The sequence below is a fragment of the Diadema antillarum genome, unplaced genomic scaffold, assembly GCF_040938485.1.
Source record: "Diadema antillarum isolate AM-2024a unplaced genomic scaffold, OU_Dant_1.0 scf00000028, whole genome shotgun sequence".
Classification (NCBI taxonomy): Eukaryota; Metazoa; Echinodermata; class Echinoidea; order Diadematoida; family Diadematidae; genus Diadema; species Diadema antillarum.
The window spans coordinates 5,512,912-5,533,396 of NW_027270917.1; the positions used below are offsets into that span (position 1 = coordinate 5,512,912).

General features: G+C 38.7%; 1 protein-coding gene across 1 annotated transcript in view; it reads right to left on the minus strand.

Annotated features, from left to right (window-relative positions):
• Positions 1–3,489: 3,489 nt before the first annotated feature.
• Positions 3,490–20,485, minus strand: part of LOC139736144 (FH1/FH2 domain-containing protein 3-like) — a 184,544-nt gene continuing 167,548 nt past the window's right edge. The window contains exons 36-43 of the mRNA XM_071646877.1: positions 19,797–19,916; positions 16,031–16,192; positions 14,788–14,903; positions 13,474–13,548; positions 12,515–12,707; positions 11,281–11,404; positions 8,984–9,136; positions 3,490–6,116 (exon numbers count right to left, since the gene is read on the minus strand). Coding sequence (XP_071502978.1) covers positions 6,028–6,116; positions 8,984–9,136; positions 11,281–11,404; positions 12,515–12,707; positions 13,474–13,548; positions 14,788–14,903; positions 16,031–16,192; positions 19,797–19,916 — 1,032 coding nt within the window. The 3' untranslated portion in view covers positions 3,490–6,027. The remainder of the gene's footprint in view (positions 6,117–8,983; positions 9,137–11,280; positions 11,405–12,514; positions 12,708–13,473; positions 13,549–14,787; positions 14,904–16,030; positions 16,193–19,796; positions 19,917–20,485) is intronic.

Genomic DNA, 20,485 nt, shown 5'->3' on the forward strand with positions numbered 1-20,485 from the left:
AGCTCGATATATTTTTCGCGATCGCAAATTAGCGCGCTATTTCATTTCCTATTCACATCAGCCCGAACATTATCAAACAGCGCGCTAATTCACATTAATTATCCTGCTATTTCGGAAATTTCCCCGAGTTGGACTCGAGAAATTTTCTCGATCAGAGCGATAAAACTAGCGCGCTAATTTGTATTTGCCAAAATTAAACACACATTTAAACGTACTAGTTTTGTATATTCTAGTGCAAATATTATCTTTTATAAAATGGGTTCAAGAATGTAGCCAATAGGAAGCGCTGAAATGAGTCACGTGTGCTTTGGTTATTTTAGTCCCATTGCACTGCGTGTTAAATCCTATTGCCGATCGTCTGTGCGCGCGGCGGCTCCTTTGAATTGCATGCATACGCGCTGTCAATCTTGTGCATAACATGTGTAGCGTACGTATATTCTTAAACGTATAGTACTTATATGTGCGGGATTTCCGAGTGCGACGTGCGTAAATGTTTGGGACGAACATCTTCGGACATCTTGACCCACAAAGGTACGTGAAAAATGCTGTTAGTATTCGACCCATTTTATAAAACAAATGATGCACAGGATTATTTCGTGGCGTTAGTGGAGATGTAGCGCACTCGAGGGTATTTACAATTGTGAAACATGCGCGAGGCGAAGCCGAGTGCATGTTGCACTACATTGTAAATACCCGAGAGTGAGCTACATCTCCACTAGCGCACTCTATCCTGTGCATCATTTGTATAATAATATACCATATTATGATATTCAACCTATTGATACAATTTGCACTTTTGAACAGAATATCTGAAGACATATTTTGGTTTGAGGTTGAGTTTTGAAATATATATTTTTGGTAGTCATTATACAGCTATATTCATTGATTATCATTATGATTATTTGCATACACTGACTTAGAATTCCATTATCTAAGGACACATTCCAAGCTTTTGCAGTGAACAAGTACGTGTGCATACGTGTGTATATACATACATACATGTATACACATAATTATAAGCTTATTGAAGGATAAAATGCATATTACTATATAAACAAACACAGGTGATCAATGCAAAACTCTTCATCAGCAGTCAGGATGAGGTAAAATGGTGGAAGCCAACCTTTTTTCATCTGGTTCAGAACAAATTTAGATAATAATAATAAAAAATTATTGAATACTTTATGGAAATTTAGGTACGCACACATTTCCAGTTGTATGGAAGATGCTTTGCCAGCTCTGAATGTTCTTGTCACAAACACAAAAGGAGAGACAACTCCAGCTCACAAATGACAAACAGGAAAACATCTTCTCTCTTTCAAGAAAAAAAATCATGGAAGCGCATGGTTTTTATTGAGATATTACTCTAAAATGTGATGATTCCTAGTGGCTTCTTTTTCTCTTCGATTTTAATCATGGGATAATGACATTACAAATATTTCTCTTATGTTACATAATAATGTTCAGTATGACAGTATGACAAAAACAAATAAACATGCATCAAGAAAACATGAAATGAAGGACAGATTACCCAACTTTGCCTTTCAAGGATCAAGCAATTAAAGTATCTAAAAGGCTGAGAAAACAGGCATTTTTTTTTCTATTTTTCCCTTTTGCACATCAAAATTGCACACATTCTACACATTAGAAGTATATCTAGGAGACTTGGCTAAATGCGCATGGAGAATAAATAAATACAATGCATCAGATTGTATCACAAGGTTGGATTACACTCACTGACATATTATGCCACATGAGCGTCGTGTGTACAATCATTTGTACACACTGGCAGTAAGGCTCCTGGAGCAAATCAAATGACTCACGTAACAAAACAGATTCCGCAAAGATCATCTAGGCCTTTCTGATAAGATACCAAAAGCAATTCACCAATTATTCAAGAGCCAAACGTCCAAGGAAAATAAAATGAACAATATCAGTGGCATATAAAAATTTTGAGTTCCCTTGTTTCATATTCGGATACCTTGACTTCCCAAAGTATTACCATGAGGGAAAACAAAGCTGGACAAAAAAACAAACAAACAGATAAGATGAAGGGACAATTTCATTGAAATCAGTATTTTGGAATACAATTGATTACCATTTCTAGGCCATTCCCTTCAAATCCTGCATAATATCCTAATACAATTTAGACGAAATTCATCACCCAGTACTCTTGAGTTTCCTATCATTCATATCTATTCATCAACAATAGAGTATGCTCACATCATTTCAAATAATGTTAAAAATCATCGTAATATCTATTCCGGATCCCCCAAACCCACCCCCAGAACATATCAAAATGTCATGTATCAAAGTTAATGTCACATGCTGCAAAACCTACAGCATCTAAACATTCATATCTGTCCTCTTTTATACTCAACAGTATTTTCTCTTTTTTTTGTGACACTGCACCACTGATTAGGATATATAAGAATTCATTTTGCCCCTTTTTAAATTTGATCTGACATTCCTGTGGAGTGATAGGGAAACTTACAGATAACAGGTAACAATGTGCGGTCGGTCAGCTTGTTACAAACACATTCATGCAACCTAACACAAATGTGTGTTTATGCTATGTGGAGGTAAGATGGAAATGGAATGCAAAAACAAAAGAAAAAACAACTTGAAATAAAATTCTACAATGGAAACAAATCAATTTCTTTTTCTATGACATGTTCCATGCATGGATATCATAAACATTATTTTCTTTTTTTTTCAAATCTTTTTTTATTTTGTTTGATTCACATGTGGTGGGGTGGTGCACACATAAATATGCGGGAACAAAGCAAGCTAACACTAAACACGATGTGACAGAAGCCAGATTAGTTTTGCATGATTGTGCAGATCCTTGTTGTGTGGTTCAATTTCATGTCCACATTATAAACATTTTGGCTGAGTCTGTACAAAGACTAATCTAACTCCTCCCCAAAGTCATTAGTCTGCACATTAGCCCTCTGAGCACCATGAGCCTAAAATCCTACAGACTTTGTATACAAACACATGGCAGATGGGGCTGAGAGAGTTAACTACAAGGCTATGCAAGCAGCTAATACTGGCTTTGAGCACTTTGCTTTGTTTGTTTGAAACCCATATTCTCTCTGCGAGACAGACTGCATGAATGGTTGTACCGTTATCTACTTTCAGTCGATGCTAGATTTCTCACCATCATGATATCAAAACTCTGTGAGTGGATACTGAACAGTCCCATGATAAGTTCATATAAAAATTCAACATTCATAACATTTCGGACACAATTTGCATAGTCTGGAGACCTATATAGACATATAAAAGAAGCTAAATGCAACCATTACAAACATATTCCTTCATATTTCTGAAATTTAAAATGTAATAAGTTCAACTGAAATCAGCCATGAGAGCATGAATTAAGTAAATCTCATTAAAATCAGCTCTAATGAATCAGGAAGAAGTTTCATTGTTTGTTCGAAATCTGTTTAAAAAAAAAACTCCATAGAAAACACGGTGGTACCAGTTGTGGTCTCTCTGTTCATATGTATTTTTGAAGGGAAGAAAAATGTAGGAAGAATAGACACAGGCACTGCCATAGTGATCTTGCAGTTTTATGATGCACCAATTTAGAGAGGCAGAAATCTTTCACGTTTCATAAAAATCAATATAACAAAAGTTGCATTCAGCACTGTTTGACAGTGACAGAAGTGTTCATTTTCTATGACTTGTACCAGTATGAATCAAATTGGACAAAAGAATTTCAGTTCTGACATTAAAAGCACCTAAAACAATACTATGGAAACAAACACATGCATTTATCTTCCATGATGAATGACAAAATGATATAAACATATATTCCTCCTTCTCAAGAAAAAAGAAAAAAACATTGCCGTTGAAAATGGTGAATCACTAGATACAATCATAGTCTACCGTAAACCTCATAATTATTACGATGAAAGGAAATGAGACACACACTAATAAATGTTTTATACACGGAAATCAAAACATTGCACACTACGGCTTTCTTACACCACTACTTGCCCTCATATAGATCTCTTCGAGAAATACATATACACGTGTGTATGATGGCTCCTGATAATATACATAAAATGAAAAACCAAATAGTTTCATACATCCATTTTTCCACAGTTCATCACCAGTCGCACCATTTCCTTCACATCTTACTTACAAAATGATAGTATTTCCTCACATACACGTTTACCATGAGCACTTTTTTTCCTGTTTTCTTCTGTTGTATTTGTTGCTGTGTAATTGTTGGCCGATTCACACTCTGTCACGCAATGGCCAATAGATTCTATGCACTTTAGGCACTTCATCAGAATTTTCAGACCTATGTCCTTGCCCGCCTCCCGTAAGTCTACAATTCTTGGATATTCTTGTGACAAACAATTGTTCCTTACCCTAACCAGCCCACTCTCCCTTTATCCTTACAAGATTTTCAGCACAAAAAAAAGAAAGAAATGATAAAAATGTCTTAAAATTAATGCGATGAACTCACAGTTCCAACACAGAGTGATTTTTTTTTTCATTTTTTTTTTGTTGAAGTTTCCGTTCTTGTTCATTTACTCCATGGAAATTCTCAAGAGTTTGATATCATTGAAATGATAAGTTTGCATAGTGACTTGTACTCCTGAAAAGTGTTGTCCAAAGATGAAGATCAGCAATAGCGATATCATGCACGAGAGATTTGGATTCATTCAGTATAACACTCCGATACAGAGACAATGTCATGACTTTATAAGTGGTTTCACTATGATAGACCCTTCTGCCTTGTGCTTTCAAGCTAAAAACTCAACAAACATTGCAGCGCCATCCCTCCCGCGCACAGCGCCACAATGTTTGCGTCCCGTACAGATGCGGAGCAAGAAGAAAAAGAAAAAAAAGGTCTATGTATCATGCAGAGATGGTACGAGAATACCCCTTTGATGCCTGGATCAGCCAATTACCCAGGATGCAACAGTGGTGCATTATGGGACCGAGTTATACTGCTGGCAGTGACTGCTGGCAGTGACTGCTGGCAGTGAGGGAGATTGAATAAACACTTCTTGACACTACAGTGTGTCTTCATTATTGCAAAGAGGAGTCCTCATACATAGTAATGAGGTGTGACCAAAAAGGGGCAATATTTTGGTGGGTGCGAACACTGAGCACAGGGCTTCGGCACCCAAACTTTGCTGCATCACTAAACTTAGAAGAGGTGTGATGACAGAGTGCAAAGAAATTAGGGACTCCACTATGAACAGCAAGGAAGCAAGTCCAACTGGTTGTGTTAAAATTTGTAAAGACATCTACATGCTCTTCCTAAAAAAAAACCAAAGGGGGTGAAATTTGACAAAATGCTAGAATGAAGTTTGTCTCCAGGCAAATTTGATTCAATTAGTACAGTATCAATGCAGTGACAATAAGGGTTCTAGCAAACTTGTGCCTTGGCTTTTTTCTTCTTTTTTTTTCATACAAGAATACATTACTCTGAGGTAACATGAAATTTTCACACTCTTGGGACAGATATTATCAACATTTTCCTTCTCATCACACCACATCTCTTCACCTTCTGATGGCACTGTGAATTTACTGTCACGATTGAACTATATATAAACTGAGATGATGTTGCACCCCTGACCTCTGTGGAATCTCGCCGTGCCCTCTCCTCCGACCCACTTCCGCTGCTAGCACACACGGTCAACCTTGTTTCCAGCTGATCTTAGATGTGTATGAGAATGCGGCGTGGTATCCACGGCAGGGAGCATCGAAAGCAGTCCTGGCTGAAGCTTGGCAGGGACCAACATTGCAACAGGCGGTCAACGGGGATTAACCCTTCCAATCCTGCCGACTCCTCAGTCGCACCCCAAAGGGGGGTAACACGACCCCCTTGATGATGATGTTGGAACTTGTTGTATTGGAACACGTGGTGATTTCTCACCAACTTGGCGAAAACGGGGAAGCGGAAGGATTCGGAAGACTCATCTGTGACCCGTCCAACCACACTGCGCTCTCATTGGTCCGCTCCCAAGGTCACATGACACCAGCCACAAGCTGTTATCATACGTGCACCTCTGATGGCTTGGGAGCTACCAGGCCCAGGGCTTGTCGCTCCGCGTCCGTTAGTCCGCTCTTCAGTGTTCTCCTGACTGCGATGGCAAATGTAGAATAGAGATGAACTTAGCTCCGCTTGTGGAAGACAATATTTTTAGGCTCTTCTCTTCCTGTTTGCTTCATTTAAAAGTTTAATACTCATTATGTTTTCGTCTAAAATACACAGTAGTCTTGAGATATGTGTGATGCTACACAAATAGTAATCAATAACTACAAAACTAAAAGCATTGACCTAGTATCGATTTCAGAGCATTAAGCCAACAAATAGTTGACCTAAATTCGATAAAACAATAAAGCACTTTACAAGATCCACACAAACCCACAGAAAAATTGATATGAATTAATATAGATACTGCACTTTCTTCCTTGAGATCAGGAAATGTGACAGTTTCAAAATCTTTTGCATGAAGCATTTCTGGAATGCTCAGACTTACAGCAACAATGTTTGCTCAAGTTGCTGCAATACTGAACAAAAATGATGCATTCACCTTCATGTGATGGCTGAAAGAAAAAAACATGCTTCTCTTCGAAGTTTACAGTTATGAGATTTCTCTCATTTCTGAAGACTCTATGTAATGCTGATGATTTGCTGATTTACTTTAACATTTTACTATCAAAAAGTGATAACAAAAAGTTTCTATCATGTTTGGTTCAGGTAGAGTTTAATTATCTTCGGTGATTCTTAATGCATTTGTAATGACCTGGGTTCTAAACTTTACAACCATCTTCATGCACTAAGTAATGGTATTTGTCGGGCATAAAGAAATAAATGCAAACAAACTTATGCAATGCAAAACATTTAATATATCTCTATGCACATCTTAACTAGTTTATGCAGTGAGTATATCACAAATAATGCAAAAACGCAATGTTTCCTTTACGAGGGGTTTATTTGGTGCAAGTACGCTTAAGAAGCAAGTCCTTGGATTCCACAGTGCGAGTGATTCCAACTTCATCAATGCACAAGTAGCTTTATGATCTACAAGCAGTGTTCAATAGCAGTCGTATAATCAGTCTGAATTCTTTGAAGTAGGGATTCATGGCTTGTTGCTTTCATGACACAACTACAGAGTGAAGAATCTGATGCCGAAAGAGCATGGCATTGCTTAGGGACCCCCAAAATACATTCAGATCTGACCAAACTTTTAAAATGGTACAGATAAAAACTTTTGCTGGTGCCTGACTGGAGATCTCAAAACTATTGCTCACTGTCTAAATAATTTTAAATCCTTCCATCTGTTTCTCTGTAGGATGGCTGCTCTAAAAGATGCATATCACGGTGTGGTTTCCATGCAATATTTTTGTCCCGTTGGTGAGCTTTCGTCTTGCCCTTTTTACGACTGGGCCTACAATACTTGAACTTGCTGGAGTACAGGAGTGATGGGTGCTTTGATTGACTTTACTTTATCTCCTAAGGCTTTGAATAGCTTCTTCAATTGTCACTTGCCCAAAACTCGGAATACTTCTAAAGTTGGGGAACTACAGCACATTACTGTGCAAAATTCAAGTTGTAGACATCCCTCAAACCCAGCAACCCTCCACAACGGACCAACCTACTGAGAAGGAGGGGGATGGGGCAAGGTGTTGGAGTGTGTGAGATATCCTGGGGGTATTTTAAGACCTGGGGGGCATTTCATGAGGCGTTTTGGTTAGATATTTTTCTGACAAACTGTTACAAACTATAGAAATCCGTGCATCTGATTGGCTCAGAACAAATATGTTCGACAACTTTGTTGGACAAAATGCTTCATGAAACTTTGACTTTGATTCTTTTTTTGTTTCCTTCCTTATTTTTGGGGTGCCATTTTTTAAAAAGAGACCTTGACATTTATGACTGACTCGTTGCTAGAACAGCACAATGATCCATCCAATACCCCATCGAAGACTTTCTCCTTTGAAGATAACCTTTTCAAGGGTACAATGACATGGCTTACTGAGTGTCTAGTCTACCATGATGCCATGGGGGGGGGGGGGGGGGGGGGGGGGCAAGTACATGTATAAATCACCTGCATTCCTGTCATATAGGAGCATGCATGGCTGCAGGATCAAGATGCACTATGCCATTCAGCAATCATTAACCCCTGCTGCAAGATTTAATCTATGAATGTTAAAATCTATGAGAATTCATCATCCCTTCCTCGTAAATTGCTGGATCAGCATTTTTCCTCTCCAAAGCCCCAGGCCTCTCGCATTTGTGTTTAGTAATCAACCATACCACTTTAAAGGGATGGTATAGTATTGGTGGAGATGAAGATTGGGCTTTTAACTTTTTGCGAGATACTAAGAAACCACTTAAGAAATAGCACAGAGCATACAATTCTAAGAGGAATTCAAAGTTCATTAGATGAAAATCGCTCTTGGAATGGCTGAGATGTCCAAAAACAAAGTAAAACAAAGCAATCCTTATAGAGGGTGGGTCCCCCCTTGTATTAGTATTGCTCTGTTTTGGATATCTCAGCCATCTAAAAACCAATTTTCATCAAATAAACATTGAATCCCTCTTGGATTTACACGCTCTTTTACATTTCTAAAGAGGTTTCTCATTGTCTCACCAAAAATGTTAGAAACCTGAAGTTAGGTCTCAACCAAAATGATCCCTTTAAATATGTACGGAATAATGAAATACTGGATGTCACATGGAATTCCAGACCGATATTAAACTTTGACAGAAAAAATTTTGAAGAGGGATGATTTGTGACATTTACACTTCACAAGAACATCAATATTTTCCTCACATTTCTCTGACATTCAGGAATATTTCTCCTCAAGAAGGCGAATCTCACTATTGGGAAAAAGAGAAAATAAAGATGAATTGATTTGCATGTGTTATTAAATGCAACATGTACCATCTAGATCCAAGATGCACGCTGTTGCCACACCTGCCCTGGGTCTTTCTACTTACGTGACTTTCGATTTGCGTTGCGAGTGCGCTTGCGCTCTCGCGGGGCGGAGCGCGTGCTGGCGTTCTTGGCTGTGTTGACAAGAATTTGGATCATTTCGTCAGTTTGCTGATCAGAGGCCTCCTCGGCTGCCGTCATGCTCGCGTTCAGCCGGCCTGATCGGGCGTTGCCATGCCGAGACCGATGCACAAGTTTGATGCAGAGGAGAATAGCAAGGCACCATGCAAACACACACGTGCATAACGTTTTCGAGACGGGGGATGCATAAAGAAAACCAGAAAGTTTGTGGTAAGAAATATGCACCTATTGTTACCAAGTTAAAAATAGCAATTATAATATTGTTTCCTCTCATGCAAGTTACATATAGAATATATCTTTATAAATCATATACATAAACAGATCTTTGTTCTATTTTCATTCAATCTGATGGAAACAAACTTCTAATCCTTACATAATATTTCTTTATACATTAAAAGGGACGCTTTCGATGAATAGTTCACCAGGTTTTAAAATTTCATAACTTTTGAACAGGCTGTCAGATTTTCCTCAAATTTTGCTGATGTGTTCCTCTAATATTGCTGCATTCCCTCGATTTACATATACATGTATATTTTGGTTTCACTCTCCTATAAAGGGTGATACTGAACAGCCTACCACAATCTTTTGATTCTGAATCCAGCTGAGAAAATGTAGGGCTTTGTTCTGGTTTGTAACTCCGCATTTTTTAAACTTTAATTTGCTCAAGATTTCTGCCAAAAACAACCACTTTTGATATTTGACAAGTATGTCACACCTGCTCAAGTTCTAATTTCCAGTACAAGTGAATAGCATAAGGGACAATGAGGTCTTGTGATATGCAGCATAAGCACGCAAAATATAATAAAACATCAATGACTGGAAAGTTATTGCAAAAGGAAGTACATTCAAATTCTTTTCACTAAATAATACTGCTGTCTCTAATGGAACCATCTACAGAGACAGGTCATGACCCTGATTAGCTTTTTGAAAGACACTGGTATCAAAACTTTTTATCAACATTATGCAAAGCAATGTCCTTAAGAGGAAACAATGAATGCTTATCAATGAAATCCCATTGCATTCTCAGGCACATAATAATCAGTGAAAATACAATTCATCCAAATCAATCATTATTGAACAATGAAGTAAATAAAAAAAAAAATCAGGCATTGTATTGGTACAGTAGATTGCATTCCCCAGTCAAATCTCCTATACAAGATGCAGCATAGAATAAATTGTACAAGCATTTAATTATCAACAGGAATATGTTGTGTTAGCAAACTGAATTCCTTGGAAAACTTCATCCCTAGGAATGGTAGAAACTAGTTGAGAATAAAAAAATTAGATACACTGTATCTCTGAGGACTAAACAGTTATGAAGCATTTGTAAAATAGACTCTTGATGCATTTTTTTTTGTCTCCTGTTATTCTGAATATGTATGAGATATAATATCACAAGTCAGCTCAGCATACTCGGTACGTTTTCCATTGCTGGCAAGATTGTGCACCGAATGCTCATGCCCAAATTATCATATAATTCCCTTCCACTCACCATGCATCTCTTTTTCTGTCAATGACAAATGATACCAAAATCTACAATGTGATACTTCCCTTTGTCTATCCCCACCACCTATCACGTACTTGCTACCAAAACCAGTTGCCACTAATATCCCCACCAGCCATTACTTCTTTGCTATTACACCTAAAAGCAATCGCCCCTTATTCCTATCATCCACTACTTCTTTACTAACACACCTGCAGTAAAAGCAGTTGTCTATTATTCCTATTACTCATTAATTCTTTACTGCAGCACCTTAACATTAAAGGGCAGGGGCCTCAACGTTGCGTGCAATAATTCTGCAATGCGAGAAGGCCTCATCATGAGGCTTCTTGACTTTTTTGTTCGAGTCTCAAGCAACTTTTGAGACCAAATTTGCAGCGTCTTGGTGAATCAGGAGGGGGGGGGGGGGGGGGGAGGGAACAGAATATGGCCCCTGTAGTTTTAGCATAGCCAAAAAAGCCCAGCCTGATTACGGTTAAAACAATTGCCTCTTATCCCTATGTGTCATTGCATCCCTGTTTCCACACCTACTTTGGAAGCATTTGGCCCCTTTAATATCCCCATCACCTATTACTTCTTTTACACTACCCTAAAAGTTGCCATTACCCAACCAACCATTACTTCTCTGCTACCACACCTAAAGGCAGGTGCCCCTCATATCCTGGTCCCCTTATTACTTTAACACACCTAGTAGCCAATGCCCTGCATCCCGGTACTCACTCATCGAGGGTCTGGCCCGCTGCCTGCCCTGTAGAGCCTCATCGCCTGGCGCCGTGCCCTGCTGACTGCTCAGCAGCTCCTTAAGTTTCGCATCCTCTACACTGTCTTTACTGATGGAGAAGTTCTGTGCAGGAGGATTTGGGGGGGGGGGGGGGAAGAAATCAGATGAGTATTAACCCTTTGAGCTTCAAATGGTCTAAAAATAATCAACAACAGCTCACCAGGACACTGTTTCATAAAAGTACAAGTCCTAAAGAGCTGTCGTCTCTGACAATTTCAGTAAAAATCCTTGGTTTTGATTGGATGAAAAGCTCTGGTCACCGGTTATTACTAGGGTAAGTAAAATAGACTAACAACTTGTCAGAGCTGACAACATTTATGAAACAGTGCCCAGAGTAGACTGAGGAGTGCCTTGTGTGACATTCCAATTAAAGATACACTCAACTATCAACTTCAGTGACTTTTGTGCAACCATCAAAAACTAGCTGGCCATGCACCTTTCTCCTCTACTGTTCCAGAACTACGGAACTTGTTCCCTCCTCATCTGATAATATGGAGCTTTAGATTTTGACGCGCGGACGTTTGAGACGAGTGCGCTGGACGTTCTCATCTCCCCTGCGTCGCGTTGAAAAATAGCTTTAGATTACGCTGGGACGCAACGTATTAAGAAATAAAATCGTGCCCCCATATGATCAGTGTATGGAGTAGTTCTCTACGTTGCAAACTGTGCGGACATAAAAAAAGCCCAGTACGCGTAGTGAAAAACTCAGGCGACGCAAGCTAAAAATAGATCGACTTGACGCACGCTTCTGCTCAGAACATGTTTTTTTCCCTCTGAACGTCCGCGCGTCTTAAATCTAAAGCTCCCTATTGACACTTGAGAGCTGAACAATTTAAACATAGTTTTAAAACATACCTGGTCTGAAACACCAAGTACTCACTGTACTTGCACTTTCACTGCCTGATAAAATACAACTACAAGAATGTGGCATTTCTTCATATTAGTAACTGTGGAAGAGTGCCATGAAAGTGTATCTTCACATGTAAATCTAATAATTGTAACATAAACACTCTCAGTATTCTCACCTATAAAATTACTTCACACTTGAAATCATCATTATATCATAACATTTAGCTGGAGAGATTAATTCATACATTTTTCTGAGGTATGTGTCAATTACAAAGGTTTGAATCCTGGCCCTCATTTTAATAGTAGGGCGCCCTCTCTGCTGACCTCTGTGATCATCTTGCCCCTCGTCTTGTTGCGCTTCCGGTGGTTGGCCTTCTTCTTCTCCTGCTCGATGATGCGCTCCCTGGCGGTCCGATACTCTAAAGCAAACTCGCTGATGATGCGGCAGAAATCACTGATCTTGACGTCCCTCGCTGCGCTGGTGCTCATGCCCAGGTACAGCAGAAACTTGTTAAATCTACAGAAGATCAGATGTAGCAGTACGTAGGATGGGAAATGGAGGTGGGTGGAAGGGAGGGCATGGAAGAAGATGAGGAAATGACAGGCGGAAAAGGAGGTAAGAGAAGAAGCAATATGGTGACAGTTGCACAAAAACAAGGGAAAAAAAACCCAAACAAACAAACCAGCAGTTGTGTTGGAGTTTGAAAGATGTTAACTATTAGTGGCCTGGGGCCACTAAAAATTGATGTCGGGCTACTAAAAATTGATGTCAGGCCACCAAATTTCTAAAATTGGACATCTTTTAGTGACCCGATCTGGCAAATGAGATTCAAGATGGATTGTCACATATGTGTTTATTTCTGGCCATCAAAATCTCAGATTTAAAGATTTTAGTGGCTCAAATGGCCCATCAGCAAAAAAAACAAACAAACAAACAATCAAACAAACAAAAAAACAGTTTCGAGCCCTGCCTAAGGACACAGTCAAATAATGGTCCAGTATATTTCAGGATGTGATATATCGGTACCGAATCTTTTCAACGGAAACACAACAAACGGAAACCACCGAGTAGTAATCTCTACCTAAAATAGAAACCAATTAAAAATCAGTTTCATAAACACAAAGTGAACTAGGAATCATTTGTCACATGTCTTTAGGCTCATAATAGGTACACACATTTGTACTTATCAAGAGCTATATGACTCTAATGGTGTTCATGAGACAAAGGACTTTATTCAATAAAGCTTGATAGATTCATATTAATATGACAGAGATCTACTTACCTATTGCTAACTCGTCTATGAACAATCTTGAGTACTATTATTCTTTTTGCACAGTCTTGAAGAAAGTCGTGTAGTCTGTGGAGGAGAGATGAATGACAGATGATAAAAGATAATGAACACTAAATGATAATAAAGGCACCCAAATAGAAGTATAAAAACTGTGGAATACATTTGACCTTGATTATCCGGCCTCCTTTTATCCGGAAATCTCTATTATCTGGACGCGTTCACGCTGTGAGGGACTTTTTTTTTTCATCCAAAAATGGAGAAAAAACAGTGACTTTAAACTCAATTAAAATGTCTACAAAACTCACATGATTTACCTACAATAGTCCCAACAGAACTAACATAAATTCACACCACATTATCATCGTAAAAGTAAGCAGTCATGATCTATAAATTCACCATAAGAACCACCGTTGCGGGGTACGCTACCTGCCTAGCTGCCAGTGCACTGGGACGGCAGCTTGGACGGCAGCTATATACATTTGTACATTAACATTGTGTCTCCCATATCCGGCCAATTCGCTTATCCGGATGAGCGCCGGTGCCGACATGGCCGGATAATCGAGGTCGAACTGTAGCTCTGTTTTCCTTCTACTTTCTAAAGTCCTAATACATCATCTTATTGATCATTTTTGTCAAATAATTACTAACACATAAAAAAGGGAGTAAACGATAGTTAACAAGTTACATCTTGAACAGTCAATAAAGTTGAATTATCATTATGTCAAATCAAATTTCTATGTCTTGCATTTAACAGACACACATCTTTATCATTGTTCTGCACAAGTCCTAACCACAAGAAATCTCCTGGTAAGGAGTGTCATACAACCTCAAGTTAGCTAACTGTTCTATTCACACGGTTCCCAACTTGAAGTTCAATGCCCTTGGAGCACTGCTATCATTTAATGCTAGCTTACCAGACAGTTAACATTAAAGTACAAATGTACATTGTAGTTACTATATAGCAAGATATTTTCGCAGCATGAAATTTTCGTGAATTGTGTCTGGCATTCAATGCATATAGTGTGGACAAGGACTTTCGTGTGCATTTTAATTTCACATAACTTGGCTCTCTGTAAAGCAAACCATTTTCGCGACAATAAAATTTTGGCAAATTGCCTCTGGCATTCAATGCATATAGTGTAGACAAGAACTTTCATGTGCATTTTAAGTTTGCGTAACTTTGCTCTTGTGAAATTTGCGAAATTATATTGCACATTAATATTTCTGGTCTTCAGTAAGTTTCATGTGAACAGCACTATGCGTAACATTTGCGAGTTACTGAGCTGTTGGATCTTTGATGCTCACTTGTTTTTGCTCTGCACTTGAGACTCGTGTCTGGTGATGACCTGGAGGTAGTTCCACGACGTCTTACACTGCTCTTCTAGCTTGGTCAGATTGATGGTCAGCTGGTCAAAGTCCACCTGAGCCAAACACACACATACAATGGAAGGAACATCACAGAAACTGTGTTTGCTTCCACTCACAAAAAAAAATGGGCTCTTTAATTTACCTTATTAAGCATGCACTAAATCAAAAAGAAACGTTGTTATGGTAACAGCAACATTCACTTCATGAAAATATTGTTAACTCTCCCCCCCCCCCCCCAGTAATAAACACTAAAGATATTTAAAAAAGGTCTGAACTTTTCTTAAATAACTATCCCGTACCAAGATAACAATATTACACAATAAACACAGTGCAATGAGCTACATTGCACAGCCACATAAACACAGCCCGAATCATATTTGGAAGGAAATTGAAATAGAAAAAAGTGCACTGGTGTGGAGTGTATAACATAGGCTAACATCAGCTTCCATTTGTACAGCTCTATTCAATTACATTCAATTCATTTGCGAATTTCTCAGAATAAGATACATGTATGTGAAAGGGTGAACATTATTGGTTTCAGATATTGATATATACGTATGTCACAGCACAAGGGGCTGCATAAACACTACCATAACACTAACACTAACATACACACACACACAAACACACAATTACACACACACTCACAAACTAGAGAAGCACTCTGAGAGTGCAGACCTCCGCCAAGCAGCTAATTTCCACCAATTATCTTGTTCTTCCATAATTCTCGAGATCAGTGATTTCCACCCTCACATATGCATGCTGAAAATCGCCCCCAATTTCCCAATATAGATGCCTTTTTTTTTTACGTCATCAACCCTCAGCTGCGCAGTGTGCCTCGCCCCAGCAGAAACTAGAGCGCGCACTTAAGTGCGCATATGAAAACCTAAAAAATGCGCAGCTTGAACTCCCAAGTTCATTTACCCTAACCTGCCAAAATATCCAAAATCCTTCATAAAATTCATAAAAATTTCCGGATCATCACCAAAATTTAATCATCTCTTCCTTGGGTCATTCTCAACCTTTCATTCAAGTTCCATCCAAATCTGTTCATGACTTTTTGAGTTATTTTGAACACGGACAAACACACAAACGGCCATGAAAACATATCCTCCTCCCTTGGTGGAGGTAATAATCACACAGAAACCACACATATGCCCATATCTGGACAGGAACCCACCTTGGCACACCGTGTTATGGTGCCAACCTCTGAAAAGAGGTCTGAGCTGTCTGGGAACTGTTCCATGACAGTGGCGCACAAATGGTGCAGCAGCGACTGCTTGTGTACGGTGTCCTTGACCTCCGGAACTTTACTCAGGTACTCCAGGTTGAAACCCGCCGCCTATCGTGCCATTCAATACAAATATCGTTCCAAGAAATGAGAGAGAGAGAGAGAGAGAGTGAAAAAAATTGATGGGTCAGTCAGTGTTACAGGTCAGTCATTAATTGGAACATGCAGCTGTACCAAAATATTAATGTTTGTCTTGGCCGTAAGCGTAGGGATAGTATGTAATCTCATGCTAATTCACACACAAGTCTTCACAGGAATTCACTGCAAACATACGAATGGATTCACTAAATGCAGAAATATTATAGTAGAAAGCATCAGTGAAGTTTGAGGAAACTCTGGCAATCCCCTATGAATTTTCTAAGTTTTGGAGAAATTTGTGTGCCGTTATTGTTTGATAAGAAGACTTCAACAATTTGTGATGTCAAAGTCGTAGAACAATACACATAAGATATAAGGAAAGTTCTAGAAAATTACCTTTTACAAAAAATCAAAAGCACACATTTCCTTGCCTTGTTATTGACATAAGGGTAACATTTTATCCTTGCCTTCACAAGGAGGTTAAGTCAAGTGTTCTTTTCTCTAAACTAGAAAGGTAAGAATATGGGGTATAAATGGCTTGCCCAAATTTCTTCAAATTCACCGAGATGTGTTCTACTGATATTTCTGCTTTTACTGGATCTACATCTGTATTTGGGATAAATTCCCCTTTGAGTACAGCTATGTGTTACCAGAGATTTTGTGGTAATTCTACAATGGGATGTTTACAATGTCTATATGGTAGCACATTGATTCTTGTGTCATACTACTCTCTTCTGCAACATGCAACCAATGAAAAGGGGGAAAAAAACACATCAGAATAAGACCACACAAGATGTATATCACATTGTGATGTAATACAAATGGCTTCCTGTGATGAACAGGAATAAAACCTACACTAGGTGTCCATTCGTTTCTTGGTATCAATTCTATAGCTGACTGAAAGTGAAACTTGTCATCAACAAGATGATATTTCAGTCCTTTGCTGGGCAAAAGATTCTGAATTTTAATCACCAAGCCTTCAGGCTTCTGTATTAAACAGTTTCTTAATAATCAGGAGGGGAGTTTCTGGTATTGTTCCACCCATCAAGACATTCAGTTGATTAGGCCCTTAACCCTATTCTAACTGGGCTATTTGAGACCAAGTTTTTACTGAGGGGGGGGGTCAATTTGACCCCCCCCCCCCCCTTCAGATCTCGGCCGCCGATCGCGCGATCGCCGCAAAATTTTGCCTGAAGATAGAGCTGGATGTCAACTACAAGATTACATGGTCATACAATAGAAAAATATTGCCTTTCTATTTTTGATCAATTAATTATGCAAATTTGTGCATGATTTCATATTTTCACCTGTAACTCCATTAAAAAGACTGGAGGATTGCTAAATTTTTGTGTCAGAATTCCTCAAGACACATCAAACAATTTTTGTGTAAAAAAATAGCACAATCGAATTTTTTATTGTTTTGTTAATTTCTTTTGTATTTTGTTGTTTTTTCGACCTTTTGTTTTCTATTGTTTTTTGCCAAAATTTGTTGCAGGCACTTTTTTTAGGCTTATCTACACTAGAATTAATTAATTTCAATGGTTAAAAGTTGAAATAATCTAATCTATATCAATTTAACCAAAAAACACAATTCGCATTGGATTTGCACACGATATCGTGAATTTGAGCTGTTTTTTTGGTTGACATGCATATGCAAAACATTACGTAACTTCAAAACAGTGTGCCTGGACGTCTCAAATTTGGTCTCAAAATATGTGGGAGACTTCAATGAAAAAAGTCGTGAAACGACGCGGCAAAATCTTTGTGCGTTGCAAAATCGTGGCACGAAACGTCGAGGGGGGGTCAATTTGACCCCCCCCCCCCAGTTAGAATAGGGTTAAAGGGGCCAGATATTTTGCATGAAGCTACATGTACATTCACATATTTCTTTTCTCTTCCCCCCCCCCCCCTGAATTTTCCTTCTCCATTACTGTCACTGTGAATACTGTATACAAGAGGTAAGGTATTCACAACATGGCTCCATGCAACATTACAACAATACACCTCTCCCTATACGTCCCCCACACCCTCAACACCCCTGACAAACCAGTAACCTTAATAAAAACAAAATTGAAACAAAACAATACCAAAACACAAGTCTGCAAGAATTGCTCTCCCAACCTACACCCTAGTATGTTCCAACAAGAGCGGTTCACTCTAAAAACACTGACAAAATTCCACTGAACAGCAAGACTCTACACAAATTTTGTTATTCACTGTAGTTCTTGGACACAACACAACCTATACTACATGGTATTTGACCAAACTAATGCCCAAATGAAAGAAAAATTTTAACTCTACCGTATAAATTGCTAAAAATGCATGAATAGCACAAATTTCAACGGTTGGATACAGCAACTATCCACATAAATGTGGATTTGAGGACTTGACAGGTCCATTAATTGAGGAATAATTTTTCCTCACAGTGTATACTTAAATCCAATCATATAATTTGTAAACAACATATTCACACTCTGTATTGTTTCTTGATATGGTATTAAAATTCACAGCACTGCATATTATAGGTCATGAACACCATGCATTGTGTATAGTCATTAATTCTACACCCCTACAGGTCAGGCACTGATTCAGCAAAAGGTTGGTGCGCTGGAATGTGAATCAGAAATAGGAACAGAAAGTGGACATGCTCCATGACCTTTGACCTTTGTTTATACACTTTATGTGAGCTCTCGGCACCTACCGTCTGTAATGAATGAGTTGAAGAGAGAGAAAGATGCATATGAACTCATGGTCATAACACAAAATGAGAGCTGGTCCACGAATGAAATAATTTTTACTAATTTAAATTTCCTCTTCGATAAATCCTGCAACATAGGGCACAAGATACACTTGTATGACGAGAGTGTATCTCTTCAAAGATTTCTTACCAAAAACTTGCTGCAAGTTGTTGGATATTTTTATTTTATCTATTTATTTATTTGGGGGTTTTTTTTGAGGAGAAAAGTTTATCTTCATGGCCTGAGCTTTCTCAATGAAATACACATCTGCTGAAATCTTTGGCACACATCACTTTATAGTATGTCACAGGCTACTCTGGGAATAGTACACGTGTAAACTAGCATAAACCATGGGAGCCATCCAAATGTAATTCACATACAGTCATCTATACCATGGATCCTACAAATATGGTTCTAGTGTCATTAAAAAAAACCCAAAACTCAGGATATGCAGTATTAAAACCGCACTGACACAAACTGCAACGAAATACTGTGCATGTTAATATTTTTTTTGGGAGTCATCTTTTCAAAATTCACTGTCTCCAAACTCAGAATTGTTGTGCTCGAAGTATTTCTCTACACCTCACTGAGTGACAAGACAATTAACCCTCTGTGATCTACTAGATGTGATACCATGTGACATCTTGTAGAGTGAAGTTTCCCCTGACACTGACTGGGTTAAAATTTTGACAATTTACGCAGGGTCCATTTCCTTTCTACTGGGGTCATTTTCTAGTCAAGCTTGGTCTTGGAAATCTGAATGCCGCAGACAAGGTATACTGGCAGCACAAGTTTTAGACGTCAATCGCTTTAACAATGAAGATGACAATGACACTCACTCTTCCGCCATTGAGAAAGTTTCCAATGGCCAGCAACGTGGAGAGGATGTTCTTGAAAGTATTGGAATGCCTGAGATCTTCGATGCCCTTCTTCAGGTCGGCCATTGGCTCTGCTACTTCCTGTGAGGGGTCAAAGGTCAGAGAGCGAGTCCAGTGTACATCCATTATCAGGTGGCCACTGAGTGGATACTTACTTTATCATAGTACATAACTCAAGCTGATTGAACTTGACACTAAAGAAAGTGTATACAGATATTGCCTTAAAAGAGGTGCAATATTACACTTGACATTCCCATGCCACTCCTGAGGGAGTGTCAAGTGTTATATTACAACCATACGCAAGGCAGTTTAACAGTACATTAAGTGGTCTTACATCTACAGAAATACACATCATTTTGTTCTAGCACCGTCAGCTGCCAAGTCATAGTCCTGAATCATATTACCTGATATGATGTCACTGCAGTCAATATAACAATTTCATTCCTCCCTGCATTAGCCATGTGATTGTACTATGAACAATAATAATGCATACAACGTATTGAAGTTTACAGCAGCAAAGCCTCTGCAACAACTCAAAACCATCCTGAAAGATGGTATACCTTGATATTTTGATGACATCTTAACACATTCTATTTCACTAACATTCTTTTACAGAAAATTCCCATAGCGTACACACACAGGAGAATTTG